Raw genomic sequence first — 18,363 nt, 5'->3', positions numbered from 1 at the left:
GAGTCGGCCCCCGGTAGCTGAGTGGTCAGCGTGACGGAATGCCAATCCAAAGGGCCCGGGTTCGATTCCCGGCTGGGTCGGAGATTTTCTCCGCTCAGGGACTGAGTGTTGTGTTGTCCCAATCATCATCATTTCATCCCCATTGACACGCAAGTTGCCGAAGTGGCGTCAAATCGAAAGACTTGCACCAGGCGTACGGTCTACCCGACGGGAGGCCCTCGTCACACGTTGTATTTACATAGAATAGGAACGGGATTGGCCCCAAAGTGGAACCTTGAGGCACACCTTGTAATACTGTACTCCATTTAGAATAATAATTCACTGCATTTGATGTGACACTTACCCTTTGCTTTCTGTTGTGCAAGTATGATGTGAGCCATTTCAGAGCTTTGTCCTTAATCCCATATTTGTTTAATTTGTAGATAAGCAAGTCATGGTTCACCGAGTCAAATGCTTTTGAAAGATCACAGAAGATACCTGCGACTTTACTCCTCTGATCCAATGATTTGCATATCTTCTCAATAAAGTTATTTACTGCATCCAGTGTGTTTTTTCCTTGTTGGAATCCAAATTGGTTACTTACAATAATATCATTTTTTACAATAAAATTTTTGATCTGATTTGCAGCTACTTTTTCTAACACTTCTGACAGGATTGGGAGAATAGAAATAGGGTGATAGTTTCCCATATCTTCCCTCAACCCTTTCTTGAACAGGGTCACTTCGGCATATTTTAACACATCAGGAAAGCACCCATGTTCAAAAGATTGGTTGATTATTTTAGCTAGTGGGGGTGCTGTTATGTCATATACTGCTTTAATCACTTTACTTGGTGTCCCATTCCACCCAGCAAAATTTTTATTTTTTAATGACAATATAACATTTTTCACATTCTTTATTGTGACTTTTTTAAAATCTGTGAGATACTCAGCTTCTTGGTCAAGTCCAAAGGGATTTACTTTACTCTGATATCCTGCTACATTAACTTCTGACTCTGCTACATTTATGAAGAATTCATTGAAACACTATGATATTTGAGCTGGGTTTACAACAACATCATCATCTACTTTAATCTCAGTTATTTCATTACTACTGACTTTAACACCTAACTCTGATTTGACAACAGACCACACTGCCTTTGTCTTACTATTATGTTGTAAAATAAACTTATTGTTTGCCATTTGATTTGCTGCCTTTACAACTTATTTGAATATGGCTTTATAATGTTTTACATTAATCATAAATTCAGGCAGATTGTAGCGCAGTCGTTAGGCATTTCTACAGGTTAGTTCATACATTCTTTGCATGTTTCCCTTGCATTATCTAGGCACGGACTCATGTTTCAGTAACTGTTGTTGAACATCGATTAGAATGGACAGGGACTGTGATTGCTGTGTTCGGATGAGGGCTGAGTTGGCATGCCTTCGCTCACAGCTGCAAGCGGCACTGACTTCGGTCGCGCAGCTTGAGGCTGTTGCCAATGGGCACCACTGTGGGGAGCCAGACTTGGGTATCACGGGGATGTCAACCTCGTCCCATCTGTCCCCAGATCGGTCTGCCACTGTGGTTGCCCCGGTTGCTGCCCGCAGTGAGGCTGAGTCCTCGCCTGTGGTTGATTGGGAGGTCATTCCAAGGCGTGGCAGGCAGCGAAAGACGTCCCCGGAGGCTGATCAGAAAGCCTCCCCGGTGTGTCTGACAAACAGGTTTCAGGCACTGTCTCTGGCTGAGCCAGATGCAGCTGCCTGCCCTGTTTCAGAGGATGATTCTCAGCCTTCAAGGTCCGGGCAATCGCAGAGGGTGGGCTTATTGGTAGTTGGGAGCTCCAATGTTAGGCGCGTAATGGGGCCCCTTAGGGATATGGCGGCTAAGGAGGGGAAGAAATTCATTGTGCACTCCATGTGCATTCCGGGTGGAGTCATTCCTGATGTGGAAAGGGTCTTTCCGGATGCCATGAAGAGCACAGGGTGTAGCCAGCTGCAGGTGTTGGCACATGTCGGCACTAATGACATGTGTCACTTTGGATCTGAGGAAATTCTCTCTGGATTCCAGCGGCTATCTGATTTGGTGAAGGCTGCCGGTCTTGCTTATGAGATGAAGGCAGAGCTCACCATCTACAGCATCATTGACAGAACCGACTGCGGTCCTTTGGTGCAGAGCCGGGTGGAGGGTCTGAATCAGAGGCTCAGACGGTTTTGCGACTGTGTTGGCTGCAGATTCCTTGACTTGCGCCATAGGGTGGTGGGGTTTTGGGTTCCGCTGAATAGGTCAGGAGTTCACTACACTCAGCTGACAGCTACACGGGTAGCGGAGGCTGTGTGGCGTGGACTGGGCGGTTTTTTAGGTTAGAAGGCCTTGGGAAAGTACGGGGTGGGCTGCAATCTCAAAGGGTGCATGGCAAATACAGGACGTGCTTGGATCAAGGAACAGTTGGAATTATAGTTGTAAATTGTTTTAGTTGTGCTGGGAAAGTCCCTGAGCTACAAGCACTAATAGAAAGCACGGAAGCTGAAATCGTTATAGGTACAGAAAGCTGGCTAAAGCCTGAAATAAGTTCTGCAGAAATTTTTACGATGTCTCAGATGGTGTTCAGGAAAGATAGATTAGGCAGAATTGGTGGTGGAGTGTTTGTGTCTGTCAGTAGTAGTTTATCTTGTAGTGAAGTCGAAGTAGATACTCCGTGCGAATTGGTATGGGTGGAGGTTATACTTAACAGCCGAACTAGGTTAATAATTGTCTCCTTCTACCGACCCCCAGACTACGATGATATAGTTGCTGAACAGTTCAGAGAAAATTTGAGTCTCATAACAAATAAATACCCCACTCATACGGTTATAGTTGGTGGGGACTTCAACCTTCCCTTGATATGTTGGCAAAAAAGTACTTGTTCAAAACCAGTGGTAGGCAGAAAACACCTTCCGAGATTGTCCTAAATGCTTTCTCTGAAAATTATTTCAAGAAGTTAGTCCACGAACCCACGCGAATTGTAAATGGTTGCGAAAAAATACTTGACCTCTTAGCCACAAACGATCCAGAGCTAACAGAGAACATCATGACTGATACAGGGAGTAGTGATCACAAAGTCGTTGTAGCTAGGCTCAATACCATTTCTTCCAAATCCACGAGAAACAAACGCAAAATAATTTTATTTAAAAAAGCGGATAAAGTGTCACTGGAAGCCTTCCTGAGAGACATCCGAACTGACTATGCAAATGTAGACGAGATGTGGCTCAAATTCAAAGATATAGTAGCAACAGCAATTGAGAGATTCATACCTCATAAATTGGTAAGAGATGGAACTGATCCCCCATGGTACACAAAACAGGTCCGAACGCTGTTGCAGAGGCAACGGAAAAAGTATGCGAAGTTCAGAAGAACGCGAAATCCCGAAGATTGGCTAAAATTTACAGACGCTCGAAATTTGGCATGGACTTCAATGCGAGATGCCTTTAATAGGTTCCACAATGAAACATTGTCTCGAAATTTGGTAGAAAATCCGAAGAAATTCTGGTCGTATGTAAAGTACACAAGCGGCAAGACGCAGTCAATACCTTCGCTGCGCGGTGCCGATGGTACTGTTACCGACGACTGTGCCGCTAAAGCGGAGTTATTGAATGCAGTTTTCCAAAATTCCTTCACCAGGGAAGACGAATGGAATATTCCAGAATTTGAAACACGAACAGCTGTTAGCATAAGTTTCTTACAAGTAGATACCTTAGGGGTTGCGAAGCAACTCAAATCGCTTGATACGGGCAAGTCTTCGGGTCCAGATTGTATACCGATTAGGTTCCTTTCAGATTACGCTGATACAATAGCTCCCTACTTAGCAATCATATACAACCGCTCACTCACTGATAGATCTGTACCTACAGATTGGAAAATTGAGCAGGTCGCACCAGTGTTTAAGAAAGGTAGTAGGAGTAATCCATCAAACTACAGACCTATATCATTGATGTCGGTTTGCAGTAGGGTTTTGGAGCATATACTGTATTCAAACATTATGAATCACCTCGAAGGGAATGATCTATTGATACGTAATCAGCATGGTTTCAGAAAACATCGTTCTTGTGCAACCCAGCTAGCTCTTTATTCGCACGAAGTAATGGCCACTATCAATAGGGGATCTCAGGTTGATTCCGTATTTCTGGATTTCCGGAAAGCTTTTGACACCGTTCCTCACAAGCGACTTCTAATTAAGCTGCGGGCCTATTGGGTATCGTCTCAGTTGTGCAACTGGATTCGTGATTTCCTGTCAGGAAGGTCGCAGTTCGTAGTTATAGACGGCAAATCATCGAGTAAAACTGAAGTGATATCAGGTGTTCCCCAGGGAAGTGTCCTGGGACCTCTGATGTTCCTGATCTATATAAATGACCTGGGTGACAATCTGAGCAGTTCTCTTAGGTTGTTTGCAGATGATGCTGTAATTTACCATCTAGTAAGGTCATCCGAAGACCAGTATCAGTTGCAAAGCGATTTAGAAAAGATTGCTGTATGGTGTGGCAGGTGGCAGTTGACGCTAAATAACGAAAAGTGTGAGGTGATCCACATGAGTTCCAAAAGAAATCGGTTGGAATTCGATTACTCGATAAATAGTACAATTCTCAAGGCTGTCAATTCAACTAAGTACCTGGGTGTTCAAATGGCGAAAAACTTCAGTTGGAAAGACCACATAGATAATATTGTGGGGAAGGTGAGCCAAAGGTTGCGTTTCATTGGCAGGACACTTAGAAGATGCAACAAGTCCACTAAAGAGACAGCTTACACTACACTCGTTCGTCTTCTGTTACAATATTGCTGCGCGGTGTGGGATCCTTACCAGGTGGGATTGACGGAGGACATCGAAAGGGTGTAAAAAAGGGCAGCTCGTTTTGTATTATCACGTAATAGGAGAGAGAGTGTGGCAGATATGATACGCGAGTTGGGATGGAAGTCATTAATGCAAAGACGTTTTTCGTCGCGGCGAGATCTATTTACGAAATTACAGTAATCAACTTTCTCTTCCGAATGTGAAAATATGTTGTTGAACCCAACCTACATAGGTAGGAATGATCATCAAAATAAAATAAGAGAAATCAGAGCTCAAACAGAAAGGTTTAGGTGTTCGTTATTCCCGCGCGCTGTTCGGGAGTGGAATGGTAGAGAGATAGTATGATTGTGGTTCGATGAACCCTCTGCCAAGCATTTAAATGTGAATTGCAGAGTAGTCATGTAGATGTAGATGTAGATGTACATACATAGCAAAATGTCTGTTTTTGTTATATTTCAGGATACATGTTATCACTCCGTCTCAGGAAACACCATCGGCTTGCACAATTTAAGAAATCCTGTTAACAACCAAGGCCCGTATCGACTCAAGAAAAGCAAACAACAGCCACAATTCAAGGAAATAACTGGTGGTGAAATAGATCAGCTAAGAAATCACAGTGACCACAACAGACCTATAGGTATCAATAAAAAAATAGCAGTTAAGACCTCAAAATCCAAAACTTAACTGAAGTTCACGAATAAAAGCTGAAGCTTACCGGTTCCAAAGGGGGTCCAGAATTCAGCACAGCAAAACTGGTTTCAACTCTCTCATTGTTGTGCCATGTCCCACAGCTGGCTAGGAAGGCTAAGAAGATGGAACTTGGAAGTCAGCCACGGATTCAAGTTGGCCCACAAATAGGCCAACAACAACTTGCTGGACTCTGTGCCCAAGATGCTTGTGCAAGTCCTCCCCTTGGGTGAAGATCATGGTTAAAGCAAGCTCAAACATGGTATTTGGATGTCTCTATAGGACCCCTGGCTCAGCAGCTGTTGTGGCAGAGCACCTGAAGGAAAATTTGGAATATATTTCGAGTAGATTTCCCGACCATATTATAGTTCTGGGTGGAGATTTTAATTTGTCGGATATAGACTGGGAGACTCAAACGTTTATAACGGGTGGCAGGGACAAAGAATCCAGTGAAATTTTTTTAAGTGCATTATCTGCAAACTACCTTGAGCAGTTAAACAGAAAACCGACGTGTGGCGATAACATATTAGACCTTCTGGTGACAAACAGACCCGAACTATTTGAAACAGTTAACACAGTACAGGGAATCAGCGATCATAAAGTGGTTATTGCAGCGATGATTTCAGCCGTAAATAGAAATATTAAAAAAGGTAGGAAGATTTTTCTATTTAGCAAAAGTGACAAAAACCAGATTTCAGAGTACTTGATGGCTCAATACAAAAGTTTTGTCTCAAGTACAAATAGTGTTGAGGATCAGTGGACAAAGTTCAAAACCATTGTACAATATGCATTAGATGAGTGCCAAGCAAGATTGTAACAGATGGAAAAGAGCCACCGTGGTACAACAACCAAGGTAGAAAATTGCTGCGGAAGCAAAGGGAACTTCACAGCAAATATAAACATAGTCAAAGTCTTGCAGACAAACAAAAAGTACGCAAAGCTAAATGTAGTGTGAGGAGGGCTATGCGAGAGGTGTTCAATGAATTAGAAAGTAAAGTTCTGTGTACTGACTTGGCAGAATATCCTAAGAAATTTTGTTCTTATGTCAAAGCGGTAGGTGGATCAAAACAAATGTCCAGACACTCTGTGACCAAAATGGTACTGAAACAGAGGATGACAGACTAAAGGCCGAAATACTAAGTGTCTTTTTCCAAAGCTGTTTCACAGAGGAAGACTGCACTGTAGTTCCTTTTCTAGATTGTTGCACAGATGACAAAATGGTAGATATCAAAATAGATGACAGAGGGATAGGAAAACAATTAAAATCACTCAAAAGAGGAAACGCCGTTGAATCTGATGGGATACCAGTTTGATTTTACACAAAGTACGCAAAGGAACTTGCCTCCCTTCTTGCAGCAGTGTACCGTAGGTCTCTAGAAGAGTGTAGCATTCCAAAGCATTGGAAAAGGGCACAGGTCATCCCCGTTTTCAAGAAGGGACGTCGAACAGATGTGCAGGACTATAGACCTCTATCTCTAACGTCGATCAGTTGTAGAATTTTGGAACATGTATTATGTTCGAGTATAATGACTTTTCTGGAGACTAGAAATCTACTCTGTAGGAATCAGCATGGGTTTCAAAAAAGACGATCGTGTGAAACCCAGCTCGCGCTATTCGTCCACGAGACTCAGAGGGCCATAGACACGGGTTCCCAGGTAGATGCCGTGTTTCTTGACTTCCGCAAGGCGTTTGATACAGTTCCCCACAGTCGTTTAATGAACAAAGTAAGAGCATATGCACTATCAGACCAATTGTGTGATTGGATTGAGGAGTTCCCAGATAACAGAACGCAGCATGTCATTCTCAATGGAGAGAAGTCTTCCGAAGTGAGAGTGATTTCCGGTGTGCCACAGGGTAGTGTCATAGGACCATCGCTATTCACAATATGCATAAATGACCTTGTGGATACATCGGAAGTTCACTGAGGCTTTTTGCAAATGATGCTTAGTATATTGAGAGGTTGTAACAGTGGAAAACTGTACTGAAATGCAGGAGGATCTGCAACAAATTGATGCATGGTGCAGGGAATGGCAAATGAATCTCAATGTAGACAAGTGTAATGTGCTGCGAATACATAGAAAGAAATATCCATTATCATTTAGCTACAATATAGCAAGTCAGCAGCTGGGAGCAGTTGATTCCATAAATTATCTGGGAGTAGGCATTAGGAGTGATTTAAAATGGAATGATCATATAAAGTTGATAGTCAGTAAAGCAGATGCCAGACTGAGATTCATTGGAAGAATCCTAAGGAAATGCAATCTGAAAACAAAGGAAGTAGGTTACAGTAGACTTGTTCGCCCACTGCTTGAATATTGCTCACCAGTGCGGGATCCATACCAGATAGGGTTGATAGAATAGATAGAGAAGATCCAATGGAGAGCAGCGCACTTCGTTACAGGATCATTTAGTAATCGTGAAAGCATTACGTAGATAATAGATAAACTCCAGTGGAAGACTCTGCAGGAGAGACACTCAGTAGCTCAGTACGGGCTGCTTGCAGAGTATGGATGTAGATGTAGATGTAGATGTAGTTGTAGATGTACTTTCTGGGCAGACTTCTCACACTGTCCTCCTCACTCGTTTACCACTCCCCAATTATTGATGCTACAACATGCCCCGCCCCCATCAATGACCTGGAGCAAAGATTTTAGTGGCCTCAAACCAGAGGGACTTCACACAACAGATCCAGCTAGAGGTGCAAGGAATTTGAAAGACGATGCCAGCAACCCTGCCATGACTCACTACTTACCATAAATAAGACACATTAAGTTGCAGGCAGCACAATTAAAAGACACTTACACAAGCTTTCGGCCAAAGCCTTCATCAGCAAAAGAGAAACAGAGAAGCACATACCATTCATACACATAAGCAAGCACACCTCACGTACACATGACCATTAACTCCACCAGCTCAGGCCAGAATGCAACTATCCTGTGGGATGGCAGCAGCAATCTGGAAGGGAAGGGATAGTAGTGTTTGTGTGGGGGTGGGGGCAAAGGAACACTGTCTGGCAGAGTGTGCAGTAACTTAGTGCCAACAGACAAGGCAATATGAGGTGGTGTGGCAAGGAGGCAGTGACATAAAGGAGTGAAAAGGAGAGGAGCAGGGAAAGATGGGTGGTTATGTTGGCAGAGGGTGGCAAACAAAGAGGTTGGGAAATGAGAATGGGGAGGCAGTGATAGGACAAAGGGGTGGAAACTGTAGGATGGAGTGCATGGGGATAGTATGTTACTGTAGATTGAGGCCAGGATAATTACAGGAGTAGAGAATGTATTGTAAGGATAACTCCCATCAGCACAGTTCAGAAAAGCTGGTTGTAGAGGGGAGGATCCAGATGGGTTTGGTAGTGAAGCAGCCATTGAAATCAAGTATGTTATGCTCAGATGCATGTAGTGCACAGAGTGGTCCATTTTGCTCTTCACACATTTTGATAGTGGCCGTTAATCCTGGTGGGCAGCTTGTTGGTAGCCGTACCAATATAAAAAGCTGTGCAGAAGTTGCAGCAGAGCTGGTAAATGACACGACTGCTTTCACAGGTAAACTGGCCCCTGATGTGACAGGATAACCTGTGACAGGACTGGAACAGGAAGTGATAGGTGGGTGGATTGGGCAGGAGTTGGGATTGGGAATGGTATAGGAGTGGACCAGGATGTTGTGGTGGTTGGGTGGGTGATGGAACATCACTTTAGGAGGGGCGTGAAAGATCTCGGGTAGGATATCCCCCTTTTCAGGGCATGATGAAGGGTAATCAAAGACTTGGCAAGGGATGTGGTTCAGTTGTTCCATCCTGGGCAGTACTGGGCAATGAAAGGGGCACTCCTTTGCGGCTGGTTCTTGGGGGTGTGAGGGGAAATTGCATGGGAGAGCTGTTTGTGGACTAAGTCTGGAGGACAGTGTTGCTTTTTTATATATTTGTTTTTATTTAATGCTACTGCTTTCGAGCATGGCTCATTTTCAAGTGGTAGGCACCACTTGAAAATAAGCCATGTTTAAAACTCGTAACAATAAATAAAAAATATGTGTAAAAAAGCAGCTCTGGTGGAATATCATTATTATGCATTCTGTGACCTATGGTGGCTTGATCATGTGATATCTTGAGGGGGTGCTACATTTGAAGTTGAGTAGTGGTGACAGTGATAACACTGATGTCACTCACCATATTGGCAGCTTTGTTGGATACAGCAGATTTGTTCCCCAAGAAAAATTCCATAGTTAACATTTAAGTACATAGATGAATAGTATGAAACTGAAAGGCACTGATGACAGAACACCAAGGGCATAATATGCAGATTATGCTCTGTTTTTAAGTATTTTTGTGATTGAATTTTCTCATTTTCAGAAGATCCGCATGCCAATTTGTTGTGAGGTTGTAACACAAAAAAGGAGATAAAATACCTTCTGCACCATTCAAAATTTTTTGCCGTTTAATATCTGTTGATAACTTGTACTGTATTTCTGATTCTGAATCTGTGAACCTTATTACAGAAACTATATTTAATACATAACTGATGTAATAGTGTACTTATTTCTGACTCTATATAATTGATTGTAAATATAATGAAAATATTGTAAAGTGCTGGGTAATAGCCAGGGGAACTTTATTTAAATATGTCGATAGCAACGACAAAATGGCAGAAGCTGTGTCATTGTTTACCTTTGCTTAGGGAGAGTAGAGAGGATATAAAATGTAGACTGGCAATGGCAAGGAAAGTGTTTCTGAAGAAGAAAAATTTGTTAACATTGAGTATAGATTTAAATGTCAGGAAGTCGTTTCTGAAAGTATTTGTATGGAGTGTAGCCATGTATGGAAGTGTTACGTGGATGATAAATAGTTTAGACAAGAAGAGAATAGAAGCTTTCGAAATGTGGTGCTACAGAAGAATGCTGAAGATTAGATGGGTAGATCACATAACTAATGAGGAGGTATTGAATAGAATTGGGGAGAAGAGGAGCTTGTGGCACAACTTGACTAGAAGAAGGGATTGGTTGGTAGGACATGTTCTGAGACATCAAGGGATCACCAATTTAGTATTTGGGGGGCAGTGTGGAGGGTAAAAATCATAGAGGGAGACCAACAAATAAATACACTAAGCAGATTCAGAAGGATGCAGGCTGCAGTAGGTACTGGGAGATGGCTCTGAGCACTATGGGACTCAACTGCTGTGGTCATAAGTCCCCATACTGGGAGATGAAGACGCTTGCACAGGATAGAGTAGCATGGAGAGCTGCATCAAACCAGTCTCAGGACTGAAGACCACAACAACAACAACAACAACAATAACAGGGAGAGTCTCTGTCGTGTTATGAGCAGAGAGGAGGTAGAGCAGCTTGAGTCATGAAAGAGTGCAGAAGTGTTTGTTGAGCACTCCCGCAGATCTGTGATGCAGCTGTGATCGCACCTGTGTAGGTGCGCCTAGTTCGTTAACCCCCGAGAGTACTGAGAGCACGGTAGGTGTGGACAGGTGGAGGAAGCTGCAATTCTAACTATTCCCTGCCCCATAATTATCCATGGCTCTGGGAATGACTTGGAATTCTCATCCAACAGCAGTAGCAGCACCAGCGGCAACTCAGCATTGTTGTCAGCTACATTCATCATCATCTGCACAGTTACAACATCGTAAGACTGTTAAGTGAAAAGTTATAAACTTACATAGGCATTACTCAGTGACATTTCTTCACAAAGTGTTACTAACTTGAATAATAACCTGCAATAGTTAAAACTTATAGGGCACATGTGTTGTCATTGGCCTCAGACATTGTTATCAGGCAGGGTCCCTTTACTTTCCATGTAATCACTGAGTGTTGTAAGAAAATGAAAATTGATTAACTATTTACTGCCAGTTTTGTGTGTTTGCTAATGACTAGTTTCAGTCTAAGTTTTCTACCTCAGTAAAGTAAACTGCTTGCCTTTTTCTAAAATTTGGATTACATTACACTGACGTTACTAAAAGTAATTTTTTTTACACAACAAAGTTTTAGTTATGAAAAGGAAAGTTTCTACTCACCATATAGCGGAGATGCTGAGTTGCAGATTGGCACAACAAAAAGACAGTTATTTGTGACAGCCTTCTTGTTGTGCCTATCTGTGACTCAGCATCTCTGTTATATGATGAGTAGCAACTTTCCTTTTCATAGTATTGTTACATTTCATCCTGGATTTTTCAAAAGTTTTAGTTACATTTATTTAACCAGTAACTCCATTTAATTTTACTTTCAAAATTTAGTATTTCAGAATAAGTAACTGCAAACACAGTGCTTTCTGATTCATTTATTTTTTCATGAACTGTTGTGCTGTGGAAAAGCATGACAACCTTCTGTTGCCATGCCAGTGATTATTGCTTAAATTTCTTTGTCATTACCTTTCTTAAGATTCTGGAGATCATTCCCCTAGTGGGCTGGTGACTGTTTAATTATCCACTTTCTAGCTTATCAGTATTTTCTTTGTATTATCAGTAATTTTTGTAGTAAATATTACGTGGTACACTTTTCACCCCTGTGTGGTTTGTGAATGATTACAGTATATTACACCCATTTCAAAATTATCATCAGTATTTAGATTAGGTTTAGAATAGATTCTTCCTTCAGAAGGATCTGTTGTACGCTTTCCTCCAACTAACTGGTGTTAATTTCCTTTGGTAATGATAGCCTTACTCACTGTAAAATTTCATTAGGCATATGCAATCATGGTCAGTTGTATCACAGTCCAGTAGGCCAATTAAGTATGGGGAGGTTACAAGGTTCAATGTAAAGTGAACACGTTTCACAACAAAACGATTTTTTAAGGCCTGAAGATGAAAGCAAGGCCTGTCAAAACTGATTGTGTTAAGTAAAGAAATATTTATGCAGTCTAGGCTGCTAAATGTTTTAGCTAGAATTTTTTTGAGGTCAGACTACTTCATCTGAGAATCGATATTCATTCCTACATTGCAGTCTATAGAGGTACCATATACATTTAATTTAACAGTGGCATTTTCCCTCTTCAGTCTGAAATTTGATGCATTTGTTTTTCTTATGCTCAGTGTAACTTTATTGCATATTGACCAACTGTGAACTTCATTAGGGTTTTCATTTGCTTTCACTGCAAGGAGTTCTCTCTCTCCCTCTCTCTCTTTTTTCCCAGTAACTATAATGCTGCTGACATCAACAAAGAGATATTTTCCCCCATGGCTAACACTATCGGGAAAGTTGATTGCTGATGCTGTAGTTGTAATTACACTTGTTGCAGTGTTGACTTCTACAAAACCACGGATGATGGTTATGAGAGTGCTACTGATCTCATCTGTGATATTTGTGTTTGTCCCCATACAAAATTATGTCAATTTTGTGGATGAGACTGTATCTAGAACTCCTGTTAATTTGTTAAAAAAAAGTGTCCACTCTACCACTGGTGAGTCACAACCATAAAAATAATTACTTTTTTGTTGAGGTTAAGTCCTGTTACTTCAATAGCTGATATTTCAAAAGTATTTGTCTTCGCTAACTAAGTCAAGCCCCAGTTTAAACTATTTGCCTTTTCTTACATAAATGCACAATATCCCGCCATCTGAAGAATTCCTCCAGTCAGAGCTTTTTTTAATGACATCCAGTAAATATTAATTTTAGCTTGTCAGAATATATCTTGTGAGTGTTGGATGCAGAAGCTTTTAAATCAACGGGGGCACACTTTATACAGGGGAAACTGTTGTCTGGATTAACTTTTTGAACTAGCTATAACAATCTTCCCTTCCCAGTCCTGTTTAGCTGTAAATCATGCCTAAAGAAACCCCATCTATCAATAGTCCTGACTGGTATCAGTGCAACATGTGTAAAGTCAGCTGCCATCTATTTATACCAGTGATCAGATGTTCTTGAGAAAGGTTATGTCAAGTGGATTTTGAGAATCTACATGATATTTTATACTGACAAAATATGTAAGTATGATAACTATCAAATTGTCTGCTAATATGAATGGACATTACCAAACTATCTAAAAGCAAATTTGATCACAGTTGCTGAACATGCAGCCCACACCATCAGAAATGCCTTCAGTGGTTGCTTCAAAACTTGTAAATTGAATCTGTCTCCCAGCCAGTTCCTCCCCCCAATCATCATTTCTTTGAACTGTCCAGATGAGAACACAATCTCTGTTCTCAGCCAGCCACCACTTCCCGTTCACAGAGCCAATTTCTTCTTGTGCCATTTTTCAGCCCATTCACCTGATTACCTAACCTTGTACGTCCATTCTAGTCTCTCATCTTCCTCTTTGATGCACTTTTGATTACTGCTATTCCACATGTAGTCACCACTACACTTCTACTGACAGCTATCTATGTTCTCCTTTTCCGGCTTCCATTATTACCCTGCAGCCTCCTTTGGTCACAGACTTTCTTAATGAAAGAATTTAATTTTTAAGTGCCATCAATTGATGGTGAAATGAGAAATGCTATGTGTTTGGGAACAATTGAAGACATTACAAATATGTTTGTACTGAGGATGAACTTTGTCAGAAGCTACTGACCATACTTTTCCTCAATTCTTCACTTAATAAACTTCTATTTCAGATTTTTCTTGCACTTGTGTCTCCACAACAAGGCAGTGAGGTGACATTTTGTAAACACTGCTGTATTTTGACAAAAGAAGCAAATTTTAACATGGAAACAAGAAAAGTGAGTAGGTTTTACTCAAAATTCACCACTCATGGGACTTCGCTGAAAGTTACAAATGGTTAACAAACCAAGTGAAAACAAACTGCTGCATTTTCAATGGAATTCTTTTCAGATACTAATCAAAGCAGAGGTGACAGATTGTTCTGAATTTCAGTATGTAATTGTGGGTGTGGAGGTGCTCCACTCAATGTTTACTAAAAATGTGAGCCTCAGTTTGGAATGGCACTTCTCCTCTTGCTCTTGGTGTTTCTCCTATAGCATCTGCCTGTAACCCCCACCACTACCACTTTCCACACACATACCCTGCTGACTGCGCAGTTATCAGCCGCCATAATTTGCACGGACTTGACTCACAAAATTTTGTATGTGTTTGTTGTGAGGGAGAGGGGAGGGGCAGTTAAGGGGGGGCATTGTTGCAAGGGGAGGAGGAGATTGGGGTGAAGTGTGTGGGAATTAGGGGATAGTTCTCATATTTATTCATCAACCACTAAACATGTTAAGTACCATGTTTTTTGAAGCAGCTCTTAAGATAGTTGTTTTTGTGGTGTGCAGCATGTTCATCAGCCAGGTAGTTAAGTTTGTCATTAGCTGCAGTATGGTAGTGTCTATCCATATTCACACACAACTCCGCACAGTGATTGTAGTGCAACTCATTTACAGCAAGGCTGCTTTCATGCATGACACTACATTTGCTATGAGAAGACTGACTGGACTGTAGTAGGGACGTGGTGTATGGGGCACCCAGAGGGAAATGAGTCACGCAATGTAGGACTGACAGCATAAAGAGGGGCTAGAATATTGTACTGTATATATGATGTATGTATAAAAATCCAGTGTTATACATATCACAAACACTAAATCAATTCAGATGTTTTGTAAGCAGTGCTTCATTATTCCTTGAAACAACTGCAACCTGTCTGTTGCATTACCAATGTCTGAATTAACACTATCCAAGCAATGGAAAGTCCAGGATGGAATAACAACATTATTATGAAAATTATGGATCGATACCTACCCTATCGAAGAGATGTTGAGTCACAAACATGGACAAGAGGAAAACTGCTACACATTTCAGCTTTTGGCCAGAAGGCCTTCTTCTGAAGTAGAAAATGCACACACATTCTTACAAGCACAACTTACACACACATGACTGGTGTCTCTGCCACAGTGGCCAGACTCAGTGTGTTATATGAAGACATGTCAGCAATTGTCCAAAAGCTATTTACCAGTTTTCAATAACTGGTATTAAGTGTTTAGTCAAGGAATATACTGCTGCTTTTTATTCATCACATACTGCTGTGTTTTATGTATTACCCACAGGCCCATTGAAGAAAGATTAGACTAATTACAACACACACAGAAGCATTTAAGCAGTCCATCTTCCTGCTACATTTGTTGATAGAATGTGAAGAAATCCTAATACATTTTACAGTGGGAAGTGCCATGCACTACACAGTGTTTTGTAGAGTATGGATGTAGAAATAGATGTAGATGACTGGTTCCATCTGACTTAGTAATAAAGGTTGTGTAATTCCACATGTTATAAGCGCAACAAAAAATTAGAATGAAAATTAGAACACACTTTGCTATTCAAAACGGAAATAAAATGTAAACAGAGAACTTTCATTTTGCTGACTGTCATTTTCAGAATTACCTTGTTACCATATTCAAAATGATATCACACTGTATAAAAATTACATTATCACTATTTATGTTGTCACAGCTAAATCATAACAGATAGGATAGAAATCACTCAACTGATTAATTAGATTTATTATTTATTTATTATAAAAAATGTCTTTTAATTCTTTCAGGACAATGGCAATGGGTCTCAATTCACTGTCTGGTCAGCTGGGAACTTTCACTGGAAACTATTCATTTCCTTATTTATTAGCTGCTGATTGCATAGCTCCATTTTCTATGCTAACTGCTTTGGTACTTGGTAAGTTCTTTTAATTGATTACTCACACCCATTCTAAATGTGGGGCTAGCAAATCTGTAATTGCTTGCAAATAACAAATAATAGAGTACAAGTATACTGGGAGAGAAGAGGCTATATACATAGCAGGCAGTATTGACTATACAGACTTTGTCAAGATAATGGCTAAAATGTTGTTCAGTATGCTATCACTATCTTCTTTGTTCCAAGAGTTGTTTTCCTATGATTAATAATCAAAGCATGAATCATTCATTGGCAGTCCTTTAGTTTTTTGTATCTTTGTTTGAAAGTTATTGTTTATGGCAGTTGTTTCTACCACTTTTCTCTGCTTGCATTAAGTATGAGATATAATAAATGAACAGGTAGTTTATTTTCTGAAAACACAAGTTGCAGGTGAATGTTTTAAAACATTTGTGTCTTGTGAAATGTTTTTATGTGTATCAGTGTGGTTGAAATTGATGCGAAGGTTTACGAGGAGACAACAATGGACTTGGAAGAGCAGTTAAACAGAACGGACATTGTCTTGAAAGGATGATATTGGAATGTAGTTGAATTAAATCAGGTGATGCTGAGGGAATTAGATTAGGAAATGAGACACTTAAAATTGTAGATGAATTTTGGTATTCGGGCAGCAAAATAACCGATGACAGCCGAGGTAGAGAGGATATAAAATATAGACAGGCAATGTCAAGAATGAGATTTTCACTCTGCAGTGGAGTGTGCGCTGATATGAAACTTCCTGGCAGATTAAAACTGTGTGCCCGACCGAGACTCGAACTCGGGACCTTTGCCTTTTGCGGGCAAGTGCTCTACCATCTGAGCTACCGAAGCACGACTCACGCCCAGTACTCACAGCTTTACTTCTGCCAGTATCTCGTCTCCTACCATCCAAACTTTACAGAATCTCTCCTGTGAACCTAGCAGAACTAGCACTCCTGAAAGAAAGGATATTGCGGAGACATGGCCTAGCCACCGCCTGGGGGAGGTTTCCAGAATGAGATTTTCACTCTGCAGCGGAGTGTGTGCTGCAGAATGAAAATATCATTCTGGAAACCTCCCCCAGGCTGTGGCTAAGCCATGTCTCCGCAATATCCATTCTTTCAGGAGTGCTAGTTCTGCTAGGTTCGCAGGAGAGCTTCTGTAAAGTTTGGAAGGTAGGAGACGAGATACTGGCAGAAGTAAAGCTGTGAGTACCGGGCGTGAGTCATGCTTCGGTAGCTCAGATGGTAGAGCACTTGCCCGCAAAAGGCAAAGGTCCCGAGTTCGAGTCTCGGTCAGGCACACAGTTTTAATCTGCCAGGAAGTTTCATATCAGCGCACACTCCGCTGCAGAGTGAAAATCTCATTCTGGAAACCTCCCCCAGGCTGTGGCTAAGCCATGTCTCCGCAATATCCTTTCTTTCAGGAGTGCTAGTTCTGCTAGGTTCGCAGGAGAGCTTCTGTAAAGTTTGGAAGGTAAGAGACGAGATACTGGCAGAAGTAAAGCTGTGAATACCGGGCATGAGTCGTGCTTCGGTAGCTCAGATGGTAGAGCACTTGCCCGCGAAAGGCAAAGGTCCCGAGTTCGAGTCTCGGTCGGGCACACAGTTTTAATCTGCCAGGAAGTTTCATATCAGTGCACACTCCGCTGCAGAGTGAAAATCTCATTCTGGAAACATCCCCCAGGCTGTGGCTAAGCCATGTCTCCGCTATATTCTTTCTTTCAGGAGTGCTGGTTCGCAGGAGAGCTTCTGTAAAGTTTGGAAGGTAGGAGACGAGATACTTGCAGAAGTAAAGCTGTGAGTACCGGGCGTGAGTCGTGCTTTGGTAGCTCAGATGGTAGAGCACTTGCCCGCGAAAGGCAAAGGTCCCGAGTTCGAGTCTCGGTCGGCACACAGTTTTAATCTGCCAGGAAGTTTTTCTGAAGGTATTTGTTGGGAGTGCATTCCTTGTTTGGAAGTGAAACATGTATGATAAACAGTTTAGACAAAAAGAGAATAGAATCATTTGAAGTGTGGTGCTACAGAAGAATGTTGAAGATTAGAGTTTGTATCATGTAACTAATGAGGAGGTACTGAATAGAACTGGGGATACAAGAAATTTGTGGCACACCTTGACTAAAAGAAGGGATCATCAGATAGGACACATTGTAGGTTGCAGTAGTTATGCAAGGGCTTGCACAGGATAGAGTAGCATGGTGAGCTACATCAAACCAGCCTTGGTCGAAAAATTACAGCAACACAACAGACTGCTACTCATTATATAGAGAAGATCTGGAGCTGCATACAGGCACAAGAAAGACTGCTA

At 41.5% G+C, this 18,363-nt stretch overlaps 1 protein-coding gene across 1 annotated transcript in view; it reads left to right on the top strand.

The window, feature by feature from the left end:
* LOC126263238 (synaptic vesicle glycoprotein 2B-like) overlaps window positions 1-18,363 on the top strand; it is a 340,497-nt gene that overhangs the window by 321,289 nt on the left and 845 nt on the right. The window contains exon 11 of the mRNA XM_049960322.1: window positions 15,953-16,080. Within this exon, the coding sequence (XP_049816279.1) occupies window positions 15,953-16,080 (128 nt within the window). The remainder of the gene's footprint in view (window positions 1-15,952; window positions 16,081-18,363) is intronic.

The sequence above is a fragment of the Schistocerca nitens genome, chromosome 6 (genome assembly GCF_023898315.1).
Source record: "Schistocerca nitens isolate TAMUIC-IGC-003100 chromosome 6, iqSchNite1.1, whole genome shotgun sequence".
Lineage (NCBI taxonomy): Eukaryota > Metazoa > Arthropoda > Insecta > Orthoptera > Acrididae > Schistocerca > Schistocerca nitens.
The sequence above is the reverse complement of the archived record's forward strand: the minus strand, read 5'-3'. Positions and strand labels throughout refer to the sequence as shown.